The 23,522-nt window shown below is 38.2% G+C and overlaps 2 protein-coding genes across 2 annotated transcripts in view; one reads left to right on the top strand and one right to left on the bottom strand.

Annotated features, from left to right (window-relative positions):
• Window positions 1-12,311, top strand: part of HAAO (3-hydroxyanthranilate 3,4-dioxygenase) — a 34,204-nt gene extending 21,893 nt beyond the window's left edge. The window contains exons 7-10 of the mRNA XM_064414395.1: window positions 7,673-7,818; window positions 8,899-8,967; window positions 10,101-10,183; window positions 11,519-12,311. Of these exons, the coding sequence (XP_064270465.1) occupies window positions 7,673-7,818; window positions 8,899-8,967; window positions 10,101-10,183; window positions 11,519-11,597 (377 nt within the window). The 3' untranslated portion in view covers window positions 11,598-12,311. The remainder of the gene's footprint in view (window positions 1-7,672; window positions 7,819-8,898; window positions 8,968-10,100; window positions 10,184-11,518) is intronic.
• Window positions 1-23,522, bottom strand: part of MTA3 (metastasis associated 1 family member 3) — a 300,754-nt gene that overhangs the window by 17,737 nt on the left and 259,495 nt on the right. The gene's annotated exons all lie outside the window — the stretch shown is intronic.

Raw genomic sequence — 23,522 nt, 5'->3', positions numbered from 1 at the left:
AACCTCGGTTCTAATAAAGAGTGATGGCTAAATATTCTTTGCAGAAGTAACCAGAAGTTCAAAAGATTTACCTGCCATTCCTGAAATAATCCACACTTCTTTTAGAGGTAATTTGATGGGAAAAAAAACTGCAATAATTTTTTTTTTCTACAGTTAGGTGTGTTTGAAAATGAACCTCATGAACATTTATGGTACAGATAGAATGTCTGGAATTTGTTTATCCAAAGTAATCTACTTCTAATTATCAATTAAATTTTATTTCCCAAACAAGCTGTTTTGTGGGTGAACATATAGATATATAATAGAAAAACCAGTCCCATAGTGACTTCACTAGAAAAACTTTCATTGATTTTTGTTGTACCTAGGGTGATTTTCAGTCTAGATTAAGAATCTAGTTAGTATATCTAGAATACAGGGCAATTTTATGTTTGTGATTCAGAGCAAACAAAACCTAAGGAGCATTAAAAAAATAGGTATTTTCTTCAGTCAGTGGAGCAGAGGTTACCATAGAGCCTAGGGCATGCTCTGTAAATGTTCTTTAATAGCAGTGCTATTAAAGAAGTTATAAGGGTAAGCTCAGCACTATAAAAATCAGCTTCTGTATGGTCATATTCTGTAGCTGTCCAGTGAACCTCCATAGACAGTATTTGCTGCTCAGTCTTGTTTCACTGATATATAAAAACAAGCAAATCTTTATTCTTCTATTTTTTCTTCTTTTCAGTTAACTGGCTAGTGGACAATGTTAATTCAATTAAAAGTACTTCAGAAAATGAAAAAAAGGCAGGAAGAAATTCTGTCTGCTTTTACACTAGAGCAAATACAGGGCTATGCTTTTGAACTTCAAACAACAGTATAAATATTTGTGCCTTTCTGTTTTAAATGCATTGAAATCATTCTAAAAATACTGTCTCTGTGTTTTTTTTCAAATAATAATGCTAATTTTGAACATAAATTTTATTTTCTGTGTATCTGCTTACAAAATTGACTATTTGACTCTATACTCTCATCTTGAAGGACTTCCAACACACCTCAATGGATTGCTCCTTCTCTTCTATAACATGGTACTTTTCCTGCTCTGAGTACTTGTATTTAAAAAAAACAACAACAAAAAAAACCCCCAGTATATGAGCATTTAGATATTAAAGACTATCCTATTAAGGACTAACCAATACAGAGACTTAATAATTTTGAAATGTCTAGACCCATCAAAAGTGTACAGTTCCTCACAACACCATCTCTATAACTTCTATCAACAATGTGAGTCTTCTCCTTTTCTGTATCATCCTCCTTGCTCTCATCTGGCAAAGATGACCATATAAACACACTATTCATCTTTAGCCTGTCATATGTAGATCCTTTAACTTCCAAGTCACGTTTATATCTCTCCTGAAGCTGCACCTAAACTTCAAAGGATGGGTAGGTGGAAGAAGGGGATAGAACCATATAATAAAACCCTTCAATTCTTATAATCGTGTTACCTCTCACTAGTTTCATCTATTTCCTCTCCCCCCATATTTAAATGAGGACACCAGTCCCTAATGAATACAGAGTTCATAATGAAAATTAACTACCCAGACAGACCAACCTAAGTCAGCAATATTTAATGCAGAAACAAAGTAGGATTACAATGTCTGGAGTAGGGCTACTATAATTTTCCATATGAAAGCTTCTGAGATTTTTTAGTTCCAAACTACAGTGTATCATGCAAGACTCAGGACTGCAGGCTGCACAGTCTCTGGAGCCAAAAGGTTCATTAGGCTCCCAGAGATGCTAAAGACAACACCAAAAAAAAACCCAAGAAAGTCTTCAGGAAGAAATCTGCTTCTTCCACAATATTTTCAAGTGAGCCTCCTCATAGAGGGAAAGAGCATAAACTGTGTGTTCTGGGAGCTCTCCTAATGCTTCACCATGTGAACCAAGCCACTACTGACCTATATATACCCGTAGTGCATAATGTGCATAATAAACCTATCAGAGCAATAGGAAGAAATGCCCTATAGAGTTGTTTTCCTTTCTGTTCAGACTTTTGTGAAACAAATAAGAAATATTTAAGAGCTATAAAGCTCAGCAGTTTCACAGCAGGTATGTCCTCTCTAATAAAGTAGCTTCTTTCTTTCTTACATTCATAAATGCTCCCCAGACAGCAACATCTGAAACAGAAGACTCACTAATGGAGTTTGTCTGACATTTTCACTAGTGTTTCTAAGGCTATTTAGTGGTAATAGCTCGCACATGCTGTAAAAATCCTTGTCTCACCAAGAGTGAGGTCGCAACTCTTGTTATAATGAACTATCCTATTCCCATTCTGTGCAAACTGAAGTTACATACAACGAGGATTAATGAAATGCCCTGAGTTATAAAAGGCAGATTCAGAAACAGAATTAAGATTTTTTTATGTTAGGATTGGGTAAGTGGACAGCATTTCTCAATACAATTTGTCATTCTTAATTACAGTAACCTAGCTAGATAATGAAAAACCTTTAAAAAGAATTGTGTCCTAAATAGGATATGGACTTTTTTTGTTTGTTTGTTTAATTTATTCCTTTCCTTCTGGCTGATGACATCTCCCTTTGAAAAAGCTATATTTCTTTATTGCAAAAATATTTTTCAAAGCTTTTCTCAAATTTCTTAGTTTCAATTAGGACAAAAAAGTTGTTAAGTTTCCAGCATAGATTTAATGTCAAAAAGAAAAATCTGTCTAGAAATAATTACATGGACAAGTCATAAATTAGCAGTTATGACAATTCTCAGCACATGCTACGAAAAAAGAATACAGTTACACAGGGAAATGTATGGTTGCACCAAGTGAGTGCTTTAATTTCAACTAAATGCTTCTGTATATATGCTCCACAACAGGGAAATGAACCAACAACCCTCAAAGTAATCAGTCACTCTCAGTGCTTCCACTCCGGATTTTTATATGGACTGGGCTAAAACCCAGGTGTCTGAAATTATGCCCCTAATTTCAATGGTTTTATTTGCAGAGGTATTAAAATCCTACTAGTCTCATTGACATTTCTGTTAACTTGGAGAATAAAACAGATTTTTCATAGAAATTAGGTAGGCACATATGGGAAAAACATCCTAGGGAATGTATTATTACTCGCATTGGCAATTAAATGTGAAATGCTGCAGAACCCTTACCATTGGAATTATTCATTTTGATATAGCATTGAAGACATGGAAATGCTGATTAGAAAGTGTACAGAAATAAATTAATACATAACTTTAAAATAATTCATTATCTGTAGTCTGGACCATTTTACCTTCAGTTAAAGGATGAAAAAATAAAGAGGATGCAATCACTCCACTTTGAATGATGTCTTCTGCTGCTATAGAGGGAGACAACAATGGACTTTGCCACATTCTTGCATGGAGATGGGACACAGCATGTAGGGACAGACTGAGGCAGCACAGCACCTCAGAATGGTGGGAATATGTGGGGATTTAAAGATTTGAACCTTCTAGAATGCTCTGTCTACAAGTGAAGGGTGACATATCACTGAAAGATACAGTTTTTCATGAAGCCAGCATGCAATCAGCTGACCTTATTTTGATATATTTCAAATGCTTTATTGCTCTTTTCCTTTGAAGAAATCTTGAAGAAATGAGAGCTATGGTAAGAGCTTGGGGATAGTAGGGCTCAAGAGAATGAGACAATTTGATTTCTTGACAAGAAAGCTTAGGAGTATCACCAGGGAAGGGAATGAGGGCCTTCCATGTCACATGTGAGTTAAGCAAATCAGCCACATACACCTGGTAGGTTAGTGTCAATCTTCTTTACCTGTTCTCTTTACTGCATCAGAAACACAGTACTCCCAGCAAGCTCAAACTCTTCTTTAGATAGTCTCTGTTGAGACTGTAACTACTTTTACATCCAACTTGCTCTTTTCTTGCAAGCTGTTCTCTCCTTCTTTGCCCAGTTTAATATTCTCAGTCTCAGTACAGTTCAGTATTGACTTCAGTTCAACTGAAGTCAAGTTCCCCTAAAACCTGTAATTTCCTTTTTTAAATATTTACAACCTCATTCTGTAAACATGACTTTTTTTTCAGTTTAACATGATATCATCACATTGTAATTAAAACCTGAAAAAAGCTATACTCCTGTAAAGAACTGTGATATAAATTTTTAATAGTAATGATCTGCAGAAATGGACTTCAGTATTGAACCTTTAAATGGATGTCTGAAAATGTAAGAAAACATTAGATTTGAGGTTCCACATAGTGTTATATTACTTGGAAAAACCTACAAAAGACTCTTAGCTGTCTACTTGAGAAGTGCCATTTTCTTGCATTTTACTGGCATATTTTTACCTTTCCCATCATTAAATTTGTTGTCTCCGTGTCTCACAGTAGTGTTAGATCAGAACTCCAGAAACACAGGCTTGCACTTCCTCAGATACTGTTGAAAGTAAACGTACAGGCTAAACAGAAATATATGCAACAATATCTAAATAGAAGCCATTAGCCTGATTAGAAATACACAGTTCTTTTAGAAGCACCAGGCTTCAACTCCAATACGTGTGAAGCTGCAAGAGATTGGATCCTCTTCATTGTAGCTTGTTAGCTCAAGTTCACAAGCATTAGGACACCTACAGCTTTTGGCATCATGCAAGGGATCAGCATCAGGTTAAATAAGGACTCAGTCAAGCAGTCTATTGATAATGTCACACATCTGTCACGTACCTCATCACCACAGTGCTCTCTCATTTGTTCTGCAGTAACACATAATCAAATCATCGTACCAGGTCATACTAAAAGCTTAATTCCATGCAGGCAGAGTTTTCAAAGGCCATTATGCTGTCACTGAGCAAGTGCCATTAACATCAAAGATAGTATTAAGCCAAAACCCCATCATAGGCTAGGGCCTCCTGATAAGACAAGTGTCAAAAAAAAAAAAAAAGCTCTGAACTGAGGAACTTAAAGTCTAAATAAAGAAAAGCCCACCTTCACTTGAAAGGAAATTAATCTGTTAGATGGTGGCTGTTTATCACAAACAAGAAAGGCCAGTGCACCATAGTAAGTGCAGGATGTATTGCACTTTACAGTGGCCCTGAGTAGGCACAGGCCACTCTGTTCTGTTGTCCCCTGTGTATTGTCCCAGCTGATCAGGGCAAAAGGAGTCAGAGGTCAGCAGAAGGAGGAAAATAGCAAAATTATGTTGATGGAGAATAACAGATAGAAGTTAAACTACAAACAGACTTCTTATTGTTAGATTTGTGTTGCTTCTTGGTCAGAATATAAACAAGTACTTTGGCTTTATTTTTCACCACAAGTTCCTTGCAATTCATGGGGAATATTCACAATTCTCCTTGCATAAACCACCACAATGCCCATTGTCGAGATTCAGCTTTTTGCTATTCATTCTCCAGCACATACAACCTGAACTTACTTGTAGGCTTGATGCTGGAATTCTTAAACTGTGGAAAAGAAGTAGTCCCCAAGTTGAGCAGGATACTCACAGCATCTCAGTAATTTTTGGTATCTCAGTATTTGTCTTTTCTCCTACCAGCTTCCATATTCCTTTTGTTTTTTTAAAAGCAAACAAACAACCAACACCACTACCAAATACCCCATATACCTCTCACAATTAGGACATGCATTTTAGTAGAAAGCCAACCGGTAACTTTCTGGTATTCCAGAACTACAATAAAATTTTCTGAATTTAAATGATGAGTTTGAATCTGAAAACAAAAGAAAATAAAAACAACTGATAAATATTTCAGTTATTAATAAAACAAAATATTTTAATGTCTTTTGGAGCACCAGTTGCACTGAGTACCTTCTCATAAAATTTCTGATAAATGTTCTTTTCTTTTCCTCCTCTCCTGTGTGTGAACACACATCATAATATTTTAGACCTTTGTTTTACATCAGTCCCTAGTCAAAAAAGCAATTTTCCACTGCAGCCTCATTTGCACATATCAATAATTTAAGGACAAAGTGTGTATGTGTTCCTAATTATCTCCAAAGGATTTTTGATGAACCTGTGAAAATTAAGGAAAAAAACCCCGACTAGTCATATTGCAGTGAGAAAAATGAAGCACCAAAACTAAATCACAAAATACCTTAACACTGCATTTTAGTGTCATCAGACAATAAAATATAGAGTGTTCAAGACTAGATCTTGGTTATGCTTACAAGTTCAGAAAAAATAAATCTAATGTAAAGACTCCTTTTTTCTTTGGTGCTGCTTAGTTTCTCTGGATGAGTTTGCTTTTCAGTAAAAGTTGTTTTAAATATTTGAGTTAAATAATGTAAAAGTAGGAAGCTTTTTTAAAAAAGAAAGCCTGAAGAAGAAAGCTTTCAAACAAAAAATGTCTTCTGCTGCAGATTTCTTCAGATTGCTTTCAGAATTTTCTGAAAGAGGCATTGTCAAGAGAAATTATTTTTAAAAATGTAATTATTTTAATATCAGAAAATCACAGCATGGATAAGTTAAGGGACCGCAGTGGGTTAGCAGGTCAAACTTCCCAAAATAATGGAGAAGAAATTTGAAGAGCAAAATTTTGTTTCTATAACAAAAGGAGTAGGTTCCCACCCAGATTATCTGGAGATGGTTGTACTCAGTGGTTACTGGGACCTCATGAACAGCAACAGCACCTGGAGTACACTGCTATCCCTCGCATGCACTGACCCTCTCACATATTGTTCAAAGACTGGGGACAAAATGGTCTTTAATGAAAAACTGAAATGATAGGTTCAAGACACTGCAGAGCAGTAAAATTCAGCATTAGAACAGAACCAAAAGAATACTGCATAATGAATACACTAAATACTTTGAAAAGAGCTGTTCTATTACTAGCACCAAGACTAAGATTTGGCTGCAGGTTTATTACCACAATACATTTGGGAGCAAACCATCCAGGGAGTTTTTCCAGCATCTGGTTGGCATTACTGCTTGAATTACTCAATGGGTGCTCCCCCATGGCATCTCAGAACAAACTGCATAGAATCAACAAGGCAATTGCTCTGTCTCTGCACTTCACTGTGAGCTGGTAAACAGCTAAAGCTCATTTCATGTACCAGCAACACACAGAATGAATTTTGCCAGCTATACTGCAATTAGTTCTCCAGCTATTTTAAATCAAATTATTTAGGAAGGAGAATTACTGGAAATTAAATCCAGCTACCAAAACCGAAGCCGCTACATGCTCCAAGAACACTGCAAAAAAATACTTTGTATTAAATTTTAGGTTGTGCTAATCTGTTTGATTCACTGTGGCCAATGTATTTAAAAACGGGGAAGGAGAAGAGAACCATAGAGGAGAAGAAACATAAAAGCCAGTACTATGTGTGAGATGTAGAACAAGCTCATTCTATAGGCCCAAGTCCTCTTTCAGAGGGATATGATATGAGCAAAGGCTCAGAGATGATACATCCTATTTTCCCAGTGCAAAAGGTGGTCTGAAAGAGAATGAGGTCTATGCCAGGAAGAACTAGGTAGTGTAAGCATACACAGTTCTGACAACATCTTTGAAGTCACTCCATAAAGACACACAAATAACATATGCATCTTTCAATCACACAAAGTCCTGATAATGACCATAATACTGCTTACTACTAAAAGTTTTGGCTAGATACTGTCTGTAAATTGACTCCTCAATTAAAATGTTTACAAAGACCAAGGGAAGCAAGGGCTATCACTGATTGCCCTCTGCCTTGCTTACAGATGAACTCCTGAAAGAAACACCTTTCCCACTGAATTCCACTTCTGTTATGGAGCCATTTTCCTTCTCAAGCTGGTTAAATGATCATCGTGGTGAAATAAAACAGAAAAAATCCTTGAGTATGTTTGGAGATAACTTTGAAACAGAGGTAAGGGGATATAATTTCCTTATTAAAAAAAAAAAAGGATATTTTAAAGGTATGGATAGGTGCCTATGTTCAGAATGAATGAATCCAGGCCTGGGATGAATATAAGCAGACCAAGTTATGCACCCCAACAGAAGTACTTGTCTTTGGTCTATTGATTTGACTAGCTTAGGGCAGGGGCTTTCTAGCTCATTACTTCCATATCCAGAATCAACCTGAACTTTATTTCTGTTCATTTCCTTTGGGATTAAAACAGCTCATTCCTTCCCCTGTCCCTCTCCCCATATTTCCCAAATCAGAAGCACCAGTGTGATGCAAATCAAGCTTCTTTATGTGCTTGAGCAGCATTCGTGGTCCAAGTCTAATCTGGGTGCGGAAACACACTTTGTTTTCTCCTCCTCCATCTACGGAAAGTGAAAACAAAGAAAACTGGACAGCAACCAGGGAGCCTGGGCTGCCCTAAAACATTCCACTTCACAGTTTATTCAAACACAGTCTAGTTTGGGCACAAATGAAGCTGTCAACACTTGATATCTGTGCTGTATGCGAGATGTTTACAAAACATTACAAAACATATTCTTCCCCAGAATTACTTGGAGTCACACGCCAAAGAATCCAATACAGTTGACAGCAAAGTGACAGAGTGTGGGAATGTCAGGAAGAACACAGAAGGGGCAGAAAATGAGAAAGATGAAGTCCTGTCTGCAGCGTTTTTAATGTTAATGGAAGAAACTTTTCTGCTTCAACAGGCTCTTGACAGGGCCCAAAGTTCATGAGGAGGAAGTGCCTGTTCCAGGAACAGAAGCAGGAAGCATATAGATGCAAAACTGAGAGTGGGAGGAGGCAGAAGGAGTAGATAAGCGAGGATGCAGAGGAGCATAAGGAGTGGCAGGTGTGACCAGTTCCCTTTTTATCAGTAGGAATCAATATGAGAATACCAAACATAGTGTGAATTTTAATATCTGTAAAAATAACGTCATCTTCTATGAATATTCTCCTGTAAAAACAGAATGTTTTAAATGCTGTTGGGAGATGAATATGGACCTTTGGTCACTTGGATGAAACCATTTTCTTTTTTTTTAGGCTATAGCTTATGGACCAGGAACAACTGAGAAAAGTAAAAAGAATTCAGATATCTGGATATGGCAGCTGGTATGAGGCAATTCACACTTGTTAACTGATGAGTTCATGTTTAAGTTCAAAATCAACAGTAGTAAAGCCTTCTAGCAACAGAAACTGGAATGATTCCCTTCCTTCTCATAGGAGAGATCAGCAATAGGCACCACCTTTCAGCTTTAAACTGTATTGAAAAATAACTGTAAAGTGCTACCACAATAAAAATAGCCTCTTATTCCTCATCGTGTATGTTGATGACAGAAATACTGGCATCCATCCTTGTTGGGAATTTTAATGCACACTACCTAGGCTATATCCTGTAAATATTTCAGATCAAGCAATAAAGCAACATCACCTCTTAGTTCTGTCTTGAAACATTTGCCCTCATCCTGAAGGCAAACTGGAATCAAGCAGAATCAGGTAATAAAAAAATCTGAAAACTTGTTTAGACTAAATTAGGATTGTAGGTGATCTAGACATCCTTCACTCAGCTTGCTTGTAGGATAGATTTGCAACCCAAAGAAAAAGGAAAGCTGATTTTTGCTTACACAAGTCAGGCTAGCCTGGGAGGCAGATATTTCTATTAGTTCCTCTTCTGTTGAAATTCACAGGGACTATCAAATACTAATTAAAGAAATCATAATCTTGAAAGACATTTGTTTACACTGCAGCTTATGTCAGCCTGTGGAATCAAGACCTTGTGGCTGGCAAGAACCTGTCTCCCTGGCTTGACAAGATAATAACTAGTGCATTCCAATATGGAGGAACTCAGCAATTTCAGTCAGCCCCCTGCTGACTTGTGAATTGCTCCTCAAGACTTAAAGAGATATAAGGAATCAGAAAATAGGAGTTTAAACTACTCCAGAAGATTCTCTCTGCAATTTCTGGAGCTGTACCAACTTGTAGGCTGCTGGGTTAGATTGGTGGCAGTGTACTCCAAGAATCAAGCAATGGGTTGCTGCTTTATGATACAAAACAATGAACAATGAACCGTATTTTTATTGATGGTAATAGTGTTAGACAGACGTGATCAGCTGAATATTTAGCTAGACCTCATGAAACAGAACAGGTTTGAGGTGTTCTTTCAGTAGGAAAAATTTCTGTACATGCAGCATTTTCTTTCTGCTGGGGACAGGACATGGAAAATGAAAAGCCTTCTTTCCTTTCAGGAGGGCACATCGACTGTTGCCATGGATGGCAAAACCCTGACTCTCTCTGCTGGTGACAGCCTGCTTGTCCGTGCCCAGTCTGTGTGAGTAGAGATGAACAGGGGATCAGTGCGTGATTCCCCAGCTTCCAGCAACATAAATTCTGTGTATTCAATGCACACCATGTTGGGCATCACTGGTGCAGAAACACAGCATCTGTGAGCGCAGGATTTGCAATAGGCTCTGTTATTTCTCAGGGCAAAAGTGTTTTCAGGAGGAAAAGCCAGACATTCATTCTAGTTCACCTCTTATGATAACAGCTGGAAAAAATAAAAATTTAAAAAAAAAAAAAATGTCAGAACCCAGAGCATCTCTCTGGATGCCCTGGATGTCTCAAAGCCTTGGCAGGGGCTCGGAGACCCTGGCAGGAAGCCAAAGACACCTGGAAATTCGATCTTAATTCATGGAGCAAATTGCCAACCTTATATAAAGAATTACAGGCCACAAAACTTTAAGTAGCATAGTAGTAAGAATTACAGGGTGAAGGGAAAAATTTTGGAGCACTGTACAGGGGGGTTTTGAACCTTGTACAGAGGGGTTTGAAATTCTGTACATGGGGGTCAAGGGTTCTAAGATGGAGGGATTTGGGCGTGCCCTGTCCTTCTTCTTTCTTCTCCTTGGCATCCATGTTCAGGATGATGTTGGCATGTGTGGATTGGTTCATAGAGAAAGTGCACTTGCCAACAAGGGCAGAAAATATTGGAAATTGAAGGTAAATGTCTAATACATAGTTTTCACTATAAAAGAGACAACCGCCCCGTGGGTGGGGGAGAGTGCCCTTGGCTGTCTTGCTGATCAGACCTCGGCTGGACAGACAGAAAAACTTGGTAGATAAGGAACAATAAACGCAACTCAAGACCGAAAAGCAAGAGTCCAGACTCCTTCTTCAAGAGCGCGGCCTGCCCAGAACCACTTTTTCCCGTGCTGGGGCAGAGACAAGTAACAGCCGACCCCGACAAAAAAAAAGAAAAAAAAAAGGGAAAAAAAAAGACACACCACTAGGAAAATGCATCATGCAAATTAATAAAGATATATGGCCTGAAACTACCAACTGGCACTCACAGCAGATGCTCAAAGCATCAGACCAGGCTTAATGAACATCAGTGCAGGAAGATTTGGGGTTCAGGCTCAGAATACAGCTCTCTTCCTGAAGTAGGATGCATACAGCTATTTCATAACCTTGACACATGTGATACACAGAAAGGAAAATAGCTTCCAGAGAGAAAGGAAAGGTAGAGATAGAGCATGGCTAAAGCTGATAAAGTGCCCACTCCTCCTTTTCAACATCATCCATGATTAATTTGTTGGTTTGAGTCTGTGATTTCCCTCTATACATACTCTCATCTTTCTTTTTTCATAATCTCTTTCAATTCTTCCAGGTACTGCTGGAAAAGAGCAGAAGACTGTGTTGCTCTCTTCATTGCTCAAGATCCAAAACGCAAGCAGCCTTATAAATAACTCCTGTGTCAGTTGGCTTTGAGGATAACCAAGTTTTAACCTACCTTAATTATCTTTTACTCAGAATGCCTGGAAATTTGAATATTCTAACACAATGATTAAGTGGAGTCAAGTGCTGTGCCCAATTTAAACTTTTTTCCCAAGTAGTTAAAGTTTTAACAAAATTTATAATCAGTATTTTTTTTAAGATCCAGCACTTTGTTTGATTTTATCTGAAAGGAAATGACCACATATCCAAGTAGTAGGATTACTTACCTAATAATACATGATACTATCTAGACTAAACTACAGTCTTTTGGAATGCAAGTCTCTGCCACAAGATGCAGAAAAGGAGATGGGACAGATACTGTTACACTACTTAGGTAACAGGCTGGATGCTGCGTGCACACTGCACTGAACAACGCTGCAATGGGACTAAACAGGAGCACCTGGGTCATGCGTGTGCTCCTGTGCAGCAGAATGTTAGGGGGTAGGAGAGCAGAAAAATTATTATAATCCATGTCTATTAACTGCTGCTTCTTTTTGAACAATGAAGTTTCTTGCAGAGATGATACGTGTCAAATTATATTTTGCTGCTTTTATTCCAAGAACTCTGCAGACGAGTTTTTGTTTGGGTTTTGGTTTTATTTAATTGTTCTTCACATTGTCAACATCAGAAAACCCGTTGCTTAGATACCTGCAGGTATTATCAATTAAATATTTGAGAAAGCAAAAGTTACTTATTCCTGATATTTTTTTTAATTCCAATTAAGTTCAGAAAAATATTTGTTTCATCTATCACCTATAAAGCTCATTAAACTGAGATGTCATATATGGTTTATTGAAGTGTTCATTCTTCTCATGAGAAAGACACAAATGCCTTGTCTTTAATATGTCTATAACTTAACTTCAGCAGCTTTGCTAGCAAAGCCTACAGCAAAACTCTGCTACATCCTCCTAATAACAGGGGGCCTAATTTGCAAAACTGAACCCAGTCCTTAAGGGTGTTATAAGTGTGAGCTGCCACACACAAAAAGTGAACAAGGGAGTAATTTTTTCTGATTACTGTTGGTACTGGTGTGTTTATGTGTCTGTAGAATTGACTACTCGAGTGAACATCTATGATTGAGGGATCTAGGTTACCAAAAAGTGTTATGTTTTTAGTCCAGCAGTTACAGGGTAATCGCAGCAATATTTTCATATTTCACACTGAATGATAAGTGAGTAAAACACGGCAACATGTAGAACAGCATCCAGAATAACCAGCAGCTCTTCGCCCACCCAGAGCCAAGGAACTTTCAGAATAAAAATTAAGGCATCTCCAGATTAGATACCTCCCATGATATCCACTCAAATTATACTTGTGATGCCTTCTACAACGACTTTTGCTTGAACACCTAAATTCTGTCCAAGTCACACATTAGGTGCCAGACCAGGAGCAATAAACTAGAGCTTCATCATCCTCAGTTTTGCCACAGCCCACAGTCAGAAATCAGGACTTAGTAGGTCATCAATTAATTTCTGTTGAGGAGCTTCTGTCTTCTAAGAACTAGGTAAGAGGTGTTAAGGCCCATAGGTATGGAAAAGAATCAGGATCAAAACAGTAGGAGAGGATTTACGAAAACAATGAAATACCACGTACCAAGAGAAAAGAATTTTGTTTTCTAGATATATTCTCTTCTGAGAATTATTTATGTTGTTTTGGTGTCCAGTTTCCTTCCCCTCTCACTCCCTGTCTTTCAATTCAATAGTTATTTATGGCCAGAGCACAGAGAGTACTTGTCATTTACTCCTTCCAAGGTGCTTAACCACTGTGATTCGGATACCTACAACTTTCCTTTCCCAGGTTTTCAAATAGTTCCAGAGGGCTTCTGGGCAGGCAGTGAATAATTTTCAAGTGCTTTGCTCTTCCTGCATATTATATCTGTTCTGAACTGCCCCAACAATGGTACATTTATGATTAGATGCACTCATGCTACTCTGCTCACGAGAGTTTTGCACATGCAAATCTGGTTCCTGGAGCTCTCTTTGCTGTTCTTTCTGTGTACGTGCAGTCAGCTCAGCAGATACTTCAGCACCAAAGATGTTGGGATCAGGGTCTGGAGACTCCAGTGCTAGTCTTGCCTCAAAGAAGGATTTCAGGCTAAGGCCTCTGGCAAAGGCTTAGTTAGGCACGTTGTTTGCAGAGTTCACAAGTGCACCGCTCTTGACATTGTGCTTGTTCATGCATGTCCATGAAACGTACCTGGCAAAACCATGTTCTATGGAGTCACTGAGGTTCAAGAAGGCCTCCAAGATCATCAGACCCAGACTTTGATGGAACACCAGCTTATCAACTGGCACTAAGTGCCACATCCAGTAATTTCTCGAGGACCCCAAGGGATAGTGACTCCACCACCTCACTTGACAGTCCATTCCAATGCTTAACAAGGCTTTCTGTGGAGAAATTCTTCCTTATGTGCAACCAGATTCTCCCCTTGAGGTCATTTGCTCTCATGCTGGTTACCTGGGAGTAGAGGCCAAGCCCCACCTCACTAGGCACTCCTTTCAGGCAATGGTGGAGAACAAGTTCTCCCTGAGACCTTCTTTTCTCCAGGCTAAACACACTCAGGCACTCCTCATGTGCCTGATACACAAGGCACTTCATGTGATTTACACACACATGACTGCCTCTCTTTACAGCTCTTTTTATACCTGGTACACCTGCACCCTGATTTGGATGCTCAATTTCTGTCTGCATCAGACAGATAGTGGGACACCCGATACTTAGCAAACTTGGTACATTTTGACAGGATTGTGCTAACCTTATTAGCACAGTATTGCACAGACAGACCATCTGCTGTTTGATGCTTCTGCAAAACTCAAAATCAAATCTTTATACAAATAAATAGTCTAAGCAGTATTACAATAAAACCTACACAGATACAAAGCTATACCTGTGCCATTCTTGGTAAATTACCTTTGAACACATGCAGCATTGTCCAGAATCACAAGCTTGAGCCGATTTGAAAGCTTAGAAATACACACAAAGAAGTTTGAGTCCACCTACAAGCATCCACAGTTATTCCAAGGCAGAATCTCACCTATCCTAGAGGTCAGCAGGAGTTTTCCCTTTCATTTCATATGGGGAAAGGTGATGCAGCCTTATCCTATCAGCTATTGATTAAAGCAGCAAGGCTTTCCCTGGGCTTTTTCTGTGCCTTTAGAATGTTTAATCCCAATGAGATGAAAGGTAAGCTTTGCAAAGAGAAAGCTAAATCACTTTTTTTTCGCTATAGTTGTATTTTGATTTCTATTTATAGCATTTAAATCATATAAAGAGTGATATAAGCATTATTATCATACTTCATATTAAGAAAGGAACTTACAGTCACTCTTTCATGTAAATTAGCAATATAGATCAAAATATTTGAAGTAATTAATGTTTCCTATTATTCCTAGGCTAGGCAGGCTTGACCTCATGGGGTACTTATGTTCTTATTTTGAGCTATGCTAACTTATAGGAATGATGGAAATAAATTGGTATGTCACACTGCACTCCTCCTAACTATGGTCTCATATTCCTATTAAAAATAGTTGATTAGCAAGATTACATGTTTAATGATACATGATTACCATCATCACACATTCATAATAAATAGTATTGCTTGAAGTAACTTAAAAATTAAATATTCCTGGTACAGCAAATAAAGCTTCACCAGCCCTTTCTATAATCTTGAAAAAAAGAAATTACAAAAAGCAAGTTCATTAAAAACATGTATGTTTATGGTTATGGAAGAACTACAAGAGAAAAAGCGACCCACACAGATCATGTAGTAAACACATCTGAGATCAACAGAAGAGCACAAAATTGTCCAATTAAAAAACACGAAACCAAAAAAACCCACAGAAGAGTTACGATAATGATCTAATGCTAGTTACATTTGAGCTTGCAATAGATAAACTGACAGCTTGGAAAAGTCAATAGAGGAACCCTTCTTCCTCTGTGCTTGCTCTACTTTTAGATCTTGCTTGTTTACTTGAAGTAGCAAGCCCTACCAGAGGCATAAAACTGACTAGGTGGATCAGGAAACTGGTAAAATCAGGAGTGTTGTAGTAAAGTTCTTCCTCAGACCCACACAGTGTTTACTTACACCTGCAAATCAATCTCATCTTACTACATGAAGATAACAAATGCTTTCATTCTGTTGTTAAAAACATTAATTGTACTGATTTAAGCTCTCCAGTCACTTCTAATAGAACAGATGTAGAGAAAGCAACACTCCCACCATCATTGCATATGAGTAAAGGAAAAAAATTACTTAAGCTATTTAACAAATTCCTACATAACCAGCTTGTGTTCATATTGCAGACATTTCAAGGCTTTGGAGTGTTTTATATATAGTTTATTTTCAGTTAATAACCCAGATGCACCTGAATGAACACTTCAGGATCATAAAGGTCATCACCTCCTGGTGCATTTCTTTTTCAATACACAAGTATCATAGAGCTACTCTTCAGTATCAAAGGATTCAGAATAGCACCTGATTGGACCCAAAGTGAAACTGTTGATTTTCAAAGTAATAATGAAGAAGAAAAATTTAATATCCACCCCTCAGCTCAAACTACTTACTTGATCTATAGGTCTTAGTACTACCTGGTACAGAAAGATCTTATGCTGGATCCAGCGTAAGATTTTCAGTCACTGTCCAAAAATTGTGCAAGTGAATAAAAACTCTTCCTTTTAATGTCCCTGGAATTTTGAAGGAAGCTTGACATCTAGGATGATGTTTATACACAGAGTCAGACAGTTCGTATTCCAAAAATAAGTTCCTAAATTGTAATATCATTAGGGAAATCATTTCCCCTTTTTGGAGGCTGCAAAAGATGAAACAATTCTTTCTAAATTGTTGTTACTTTAGGTTAAATATATCTCCAAGATCTTTGGCCTGGTAATTCAGTAGGAATTGCATGAGAACCACATACTGAAAGATTTGAACACTGCTTCATATTTTTAGAGTTGCTAAATAGGCACATGTACATGGCTATTACAGTGCTAAATAAAAAATTCTCTCCATGGTTTTGGAGATAAATTGAAATTGAAGCAAAACTATTTGGGTTCAAAAACACTTCATTATACAGTCTGATAAGCCCCAGAGACAGATGTCATGACTATGACAAAGTAAACTAAGCATAAGCACTTTTGACAATTCAGTGAGGAATTTGAGTACATCTTTAGTACATCAGAAAAAATAGGACTTCTGAAGTGCTATACAACTACAGCAAATATATAATTTTAGCATGTTTTAATGTTTTTCCTCTTGAAGAAAAAAACTCGTAGCTTGCTTAGAATGCAAAATCAAGGCACACAGATGATGGAGTTTATAAAGGTTCTACTTTACAAACTGTCAGCGCAGACACACTTTTCTAGACAATGAGTTGTCCACATGTTCAAACCATACACTTTATAGTTGGAGAATAAATTTGACAATCCAATTGCGTAAAGTAACTAAACACATGCCAATTTGTAGAACTGAAGCATGAAAGTTTCAGTATGCAATTCCCAAATACCACAGGGATTTGACACGGAAATGCAGCCATTGCACCTACCTAGCTTTTTGTTAACTGCCTCTTCCTCCAAGGAGACCCCAGGGCAGAATCTGGATTCCATGAAGAAGGGAAACTTGGGCACCTTGAAATGGCTCCACATTAACTGCTGGGCAGAGCAAAGAACTGCACTGACAATGCAGCTGTCCACAGCTGAACCATAAGGAAATTCCTGAGGGGGTTATTCGTATGCCACTCTGACACACACTCTGCTCTCAGGGTGCTCAAAAAGCCACTTTCACTGAGGAGCCACAGAGCTCTTTTTCCAAGAGCAAAGCAAAGCCCATCCTTTTCATGCAAATCACTGCTGAAGATCTATAACCTTTCCACAAGCAGCAGAAGCCCCAGGATCAGCTCCCACCTCTGCACAAGACGAGGAAGTCAAACCCAAATCTTTGCTGTCCTGCAGGAGCACCCCAGTCACAGGGTCTGCTGTTAGAGGCATTTCCATCCCTACTTGATACAGCTCAGCTGAGCCATGCAGGAAGCACCAGAGCATTGCTAGTGAGCCAGAAGATCATTCCTACTCCCCAAATGCAGTTAACAGATGATATTACTCTATAAAACAGAAATACTGACAGAAAGAACATATCGTTACAAAGCCATTGTTCCAGCAGCAGTTATTTGCCTGAACACATTTGTGACCTGAGCTGTCTACAGCATCTTGGCATACATTACAAAAAGAATGTGCACAGCACGTTTTGACTAGAGAAAAAATCATCACCAAATTGTTGAAACACAAATAGATCAGCTTTATTTATGACAACCTGAGAAAAATGTTAACAGTTCCTAATTGCTTCCTGATACTGGTGACTAACAAGCCACATGATTCAGACCTCGTGTGCTTTATTATTGAGTGGCAAATCAACATTCAATGGGCAGATGCACTCATCAGACAAGGGTTTGTTATTCTTTCCAAGAGGAAAATGGCAAATGCTGAATGAAACCAAGTAAAATCTTCACAAAAAAGGATGCGACTTTATTTATCTACCAAAACATACTAGTCTAGCTTACTTTTAAACCAAGAGAGAAAAATGTATTTGAGCACTGAAATGAAATTGCCATATGATATCAGAATTTGAGTTTAAAATGAAAATGAACTAACTCTGGCTTCTGTTTCCAATATGGATGACAATGTTCAGCTGTCTAAAGCCATTTCTTCCATTTTTTGGATATAAAAGAGGCAATTTACACCCAGTTCTTCTCTGAAAGCAATTTGTCACTACTTCCATCTTTGCCATTACAGATGCAGCTGCCCTGATTTATGCCAGTGTGTTAACAGAATCAGGCAGATACATTACAATAATGCAAATGTTGCCTTGCTGTGTACTGTATTGCCCTAAATGCCATTGCATAGACACATAATTTATATACTGCATATACACACACATTATACAAAAACACACACACACATATATATATATCTGTCTTCTGAGTATTTTTATGTCCTAATTAGTTGTATCTTGCCCATACTGATGAAGTTTGTGCCAAGCACGCCGTGTGTGCTTGGAGGTTTGTAACACGACTAGCCCATTACTGGCAGTCAGAGAGAGCGATACTAAAGGTCATTTTTGTTTATGTCAGACACAGGATGTTTCAGAAGCTTTTATGAAGCAGCTACATCTGTGCTCTCTGTGGGTTGGATCCACTCCATACATACTGCTGGAGGACAGAAAAAGCAGATCAGACAAGAGGGAGGCGCTATCCTGGGCTTCACTGGAAGCCAATCTCACTGAATGCTCCACATAACCAGGCTTTTCACAGCATCCCAGGCAGTGGGGCTGTGCAGCTCACAGACATTCTTCAATGGAGGGACAAAGGCTGCTCTTTATTATCAGTTTTAATCTAATAGAAAGGATTCATTGCATTTATTTCCTCTACAGCAAAATTAACTCTACTTGCAAAGCTTCCTCCCCCTCAGAGGGAAATAAGATGTAGGCTCAGAAGCCCAAATCCGCAATGATATTTAAGTGCCTGAGGAACTGTGCCAGAGTGTCTGGCAGGGGAAGCTAAACAGACTCAATTTTAAAAGGGAACACAGTGAATGGAGAGACTGACTGAAAGCTCAGGAGAACGAAGTACTCCTTTAATCTACTATGGAGGGAGCTGTTCTGTGGCAAAGCCAACTTCTCTTCAGTTCTTGCTCAGCTGTGTGCTTTAACCCACCATGAGTGCCATGTCCACCCGCATTTGAGACAGGCTTTTGCTGCAGCTGGCACCAAACTAGTCACAGATGCTGCTTCCAGGGCACCAACACCAGTGTGATGGGAACTGGACAGAGATAAACACAGCTTGTATTGAACACATGAATAGTTTTCTACAAGTTCCTTGTCCTGAAGGACTAATAAAAATACTCTCTGTAAAAGATATCAACATTCACCTTGCTTAAAAACAAGGCAAAAAAGCAGTAGAAACAGTAGAAAACATTTTTAAAAACCCGTGTTACTAATGGTATTATACAGCCTGTGCATTTTGTCATTAAAATGTTCTTTTCCATTTTTATATCTTAACATTTTACAGTGAACCCATTTTATTAGTTTCCATATATGTGTATACTGGGACAAATTTTATTCTCAGCCGCATTTTGGTAAATATGTAGCTGATGGAATTACCCCTATCTCACAGCACTGCAACAGAGGACACTTGGGCTCTCTGTGTGCACAGGAATTCTGGCTAAAGAGTGACACAATGGTGGGACTGCATCAGCACATGAAGGTTGCTTAACACACAGTACACTCCAATATGACACTGCTAACCTGCAGGTCACAACTTCACTCTAATCATGTGTCTTATTCAAGGTAATAGAACAAAATTTTAGGGGCTTTGAATACCCTTATTACAATGAGTTACTCTTTACAGAAATGTTAAAACCCCAGAAATTACTGGCCACATTCTAATACAAAGGAACAGCTTTCCAATGTTGATGTTCAACATCTAGATACATGGCAAAGACAGCAGTGAAAACCAATGAGAACATTAAAAAAAAAGCCAGTGAACAAACTTCTTTTTCATTCCATTATTTTGAAATTCAACTAAAAATTAGCTTGTTAATAATCAAAAAGCCAAAAAACACAATCCACAAAAGTTATTGGTTCACATTTTCTATTATTTCACTCTGTTCTCACAAAGATCACACCTGCTTAAGGAAGACTCCACAGCAGAGAAAAGGAAAGCATTTGAATGCCAGTAATATCTCCTATATTTCTAAATTCCTAAATATCTTATATACAGAAGTCTTGGTATTAAAAATAAAAAAAATCTGAAAATCTTTAGGGGGACTAGGAGCTGAAAAGAGATTTCTTCAATTCACTGTATTGCTTTCTCAAACAGAAAAACACTATTAGAATCTGGCATTGATTTATCTGATTTGAAGTGAGGTTAGGAAACATATGCTAGAACAAACAAGTATCAGTTCTTGTGCCTGTGCTTTGAAGACACTCAAAACCCTTTCACTCCAGTTTCTGATGTGTTTATGGAAACAAAAGACATAATTTATCTGCCATAAGGTGTTCACTGAAGAGGTTCATGCTGGGAGGATTTCCATGGCAACTACTTAAAGAGACATAAGTGCTCATTTTTGAAACTGAAAGCCAGGGACATGATTAGCTACAGTAATAATACCACATAAACCACCGAAACAGATATTTTTTGTTCAGAGCCAAGTAACTTCTCTTTTCCTGTGTGAGAACTACCTTTCCTAAATTAACAAAAAACAAAAACAAAACAAAAAAAGCAAAAAATAAAACATACAAAACCCACAAACCGCCCAAAATACAAACCAACCCTAAAGAAAATACTTATGTTTTCTCTCAAATTTTTTACAAGAAACAATAATGCACTTACATATGCACACAAATCTGAAATAATTACTTCCTTAAATTACATAGTGTGCAATACATTAGGTAGTCCATAAAAAGTGTACATGAAGATTATACAGTGTCACCCCAAAGAGGCACAAAACCAGATTTTGCAGAACTTTTCCAAATCTATTGAGATTCATTTGCAAAGAAATTCCAAAGAGATGACAAGCACTAGTCAGTCACTAAAAAATTTAAAAGTACTCACCAGTATAATAAAGCTGTAACAACAAATTGAAGCTTTGGTGCAATATAACAGAGAAAAAGGGGAACCCAAATTAATAAGCATTGCTCCAAAATGGAGAAGAAGAAAGCAAACACCTACCTTAGCAGAGAACTGGAGCAGCCTGTATACCTGTTTCCCTGCCCTGCAGGTGCAGTCTTGATTTTACCAGGCACAGATCAGGGACAGGAATTAAGCACCTGCATCCAATCCCAACCTGCAGACCCATTAGAGATTACCCAGAAAGCACAGATGCAATCCAAAGTCAATTTATAATGGGATGGGGCTAATAGAGAACAAGTCCTAAAACCACTTGGTCCCAAGTAAGTCTTCTCATCTGGGTCTTCATGGTGATTGCTTGATCCAACTGAATGTATACATCTCACAGAGATGATGGTAGATACTTTCATTCATCACTTTAGGTCATAATTTAAAAGCTCTCCTTCTTCAATACAGTGAAGTTGACATAAAGCACGAAAGACAGCTTGAAAACTACACCTTATGTGATCATCTGAAGGAGAGGATTTTATATCAACTCAAGTAAAACTCCACAAAACACCTAGTTTTTATATTCTCTTTAATTCTCATCTATTTCAGATTTCCATTAAAATTGCATAACATTAATTTATCAGGAAAGCTTAATAGTCTCCTGTTGGAAGTTTTGTCCATTAAGTTGATATTAATGTCACTTTGTGCAAGGCCTGAACAGATGTCCTTTTTTTCCTATAAGGGCTATTATTCGAAACTATGCTCACAGAGGGAGTTTCTTACAATAAAAATGCCTGGAAATAAATGTTCCCTGAGCTACAGCATCTCATCTTTTTATCTTCTGACTGGCGAAACAATGACAAAACTGTATTGTTCATTTCAAAGGACATTTAAGGACTCATTCATGAAAGACATAATAGTGGTGGAGAGATGTATCAAGGAAGAGCAGTGAGTCAGACTCTCAGCAGCTACATCAGCTGGAAGAAGCCACTTAGAACCAGGCTCCACATGAACTCCCTTTACAACTCTACTCTGCCTATTTTTAGCATCGAAAAATACTTTAACTTTCACTCTCTTGGGTGAAAGGCAGATAGCAAGATTTAAAGGGACTTAAACTAAACTGTCTTGGGATTACAGCAATAGGCAGCAAAACCTTTGCTAGTGGTGCCCTCCAAATGGATGAAGGAAAGGATGAGCTGAGCTAGAGAAGAACAAAAGCAGAATTAATGCACAAACTCCTATACCCACTGATCAGCCAGTGTCCTGCAAGCAGAGACTGGACATGAAAACAACTCCACTGCTAGAACTGAGTGGGGAATGGATATTTATTCTCACTGTCCCCTTCATCTGTCACTGCCTCTCAACCTGGGAGGTGTAGAATGGCATATTCTCCTTGTCTTTATTAAACCAGCTCAGTTCAATGAGTGCTTTTCCTGAGCAGGGGTGAAAATACTGAGTTCCTTAAAATACTCTGTGTAGGGCTTTTTACTACATTCACTGCTACATGGCACATGGATAAGACATAGCAGGGTCCCTTGCAGCTTGGATAGACAGTGCTGCTCCTCAGAGAAGATTTTCTTTAGGATTTCCTGTGCTCTGGGCAAATTCTAGCCCTCTCTCTTCTTAGGCTTATGCTGGTGGTGGAGACCAGGAGGGAAAAGCTGCACAGAAGGCAAATCCCACTATACTTGAGTCATCAGTGAAGCAAATACTCTGAAATGTAAGGCTCCCATGATCAGGAAGGCACTGTAAAGACTTGGATTGTGACAGTCTGTTTCCCTGAGGTTTGTAGGCTAAACAAAAAGCTAGAGAAAGGGAGCTGCACAAAAAGCAGGGAAAGGCATCTGACAAAAGCCTCATTTAGCCTTCCATTTCCTTCACCCACAGCATATGTTTGTTTCTCCTCCGAGCAGCACTGCTGCAGGTCTGTATGCTCAGTACTTATCCTAAGTATCCAGCAGTGAGAAACAAAGGCTGCATAGTCCTTTGAGCTAAAGAGTTATTGTGTTAAAACTTGGCTCTTCTAATCACTATGATGTGAAAATTCAGGTGCCTGACTGAGAAAAAGACATTTAGAGTAGAACAGAGATGACTAAGAAAAAGAGTCCTGCCACTTAATTGCATTTGTACCAAAATATTACCTCTTGATGTGTAAACATGAAATTAGCAATATTCTCAGGGCAATCAGTAATATAGCAATCAAGCAACTCCTTCCAGCTATATGACAACAACTCTGTGCTTTCCTGTCCTACTACATTTTCCTCAATATTTGTCACATTGCACATTGAGTAT

Source organism: Passer domesticus, chromosome 3, assembly GCF_036417665.1.
Source record: "Passer domesticus isolate bPasDom1 chromosome 3, bPasDom1.hap1, whole genome shotgun sequence".
In the NCBI taxonomy this organism is placed as follows: Eukaryota; Metazoa; Chordata; class Aves; order Passeriformes; family Passeridae; genus Passer; species Passer domesticus.
The sequence above is the reverse complement of the archived record's forward strand: the minus strand, read 5'-3'. Positions and strand labels throughout refer to the sequence as shown.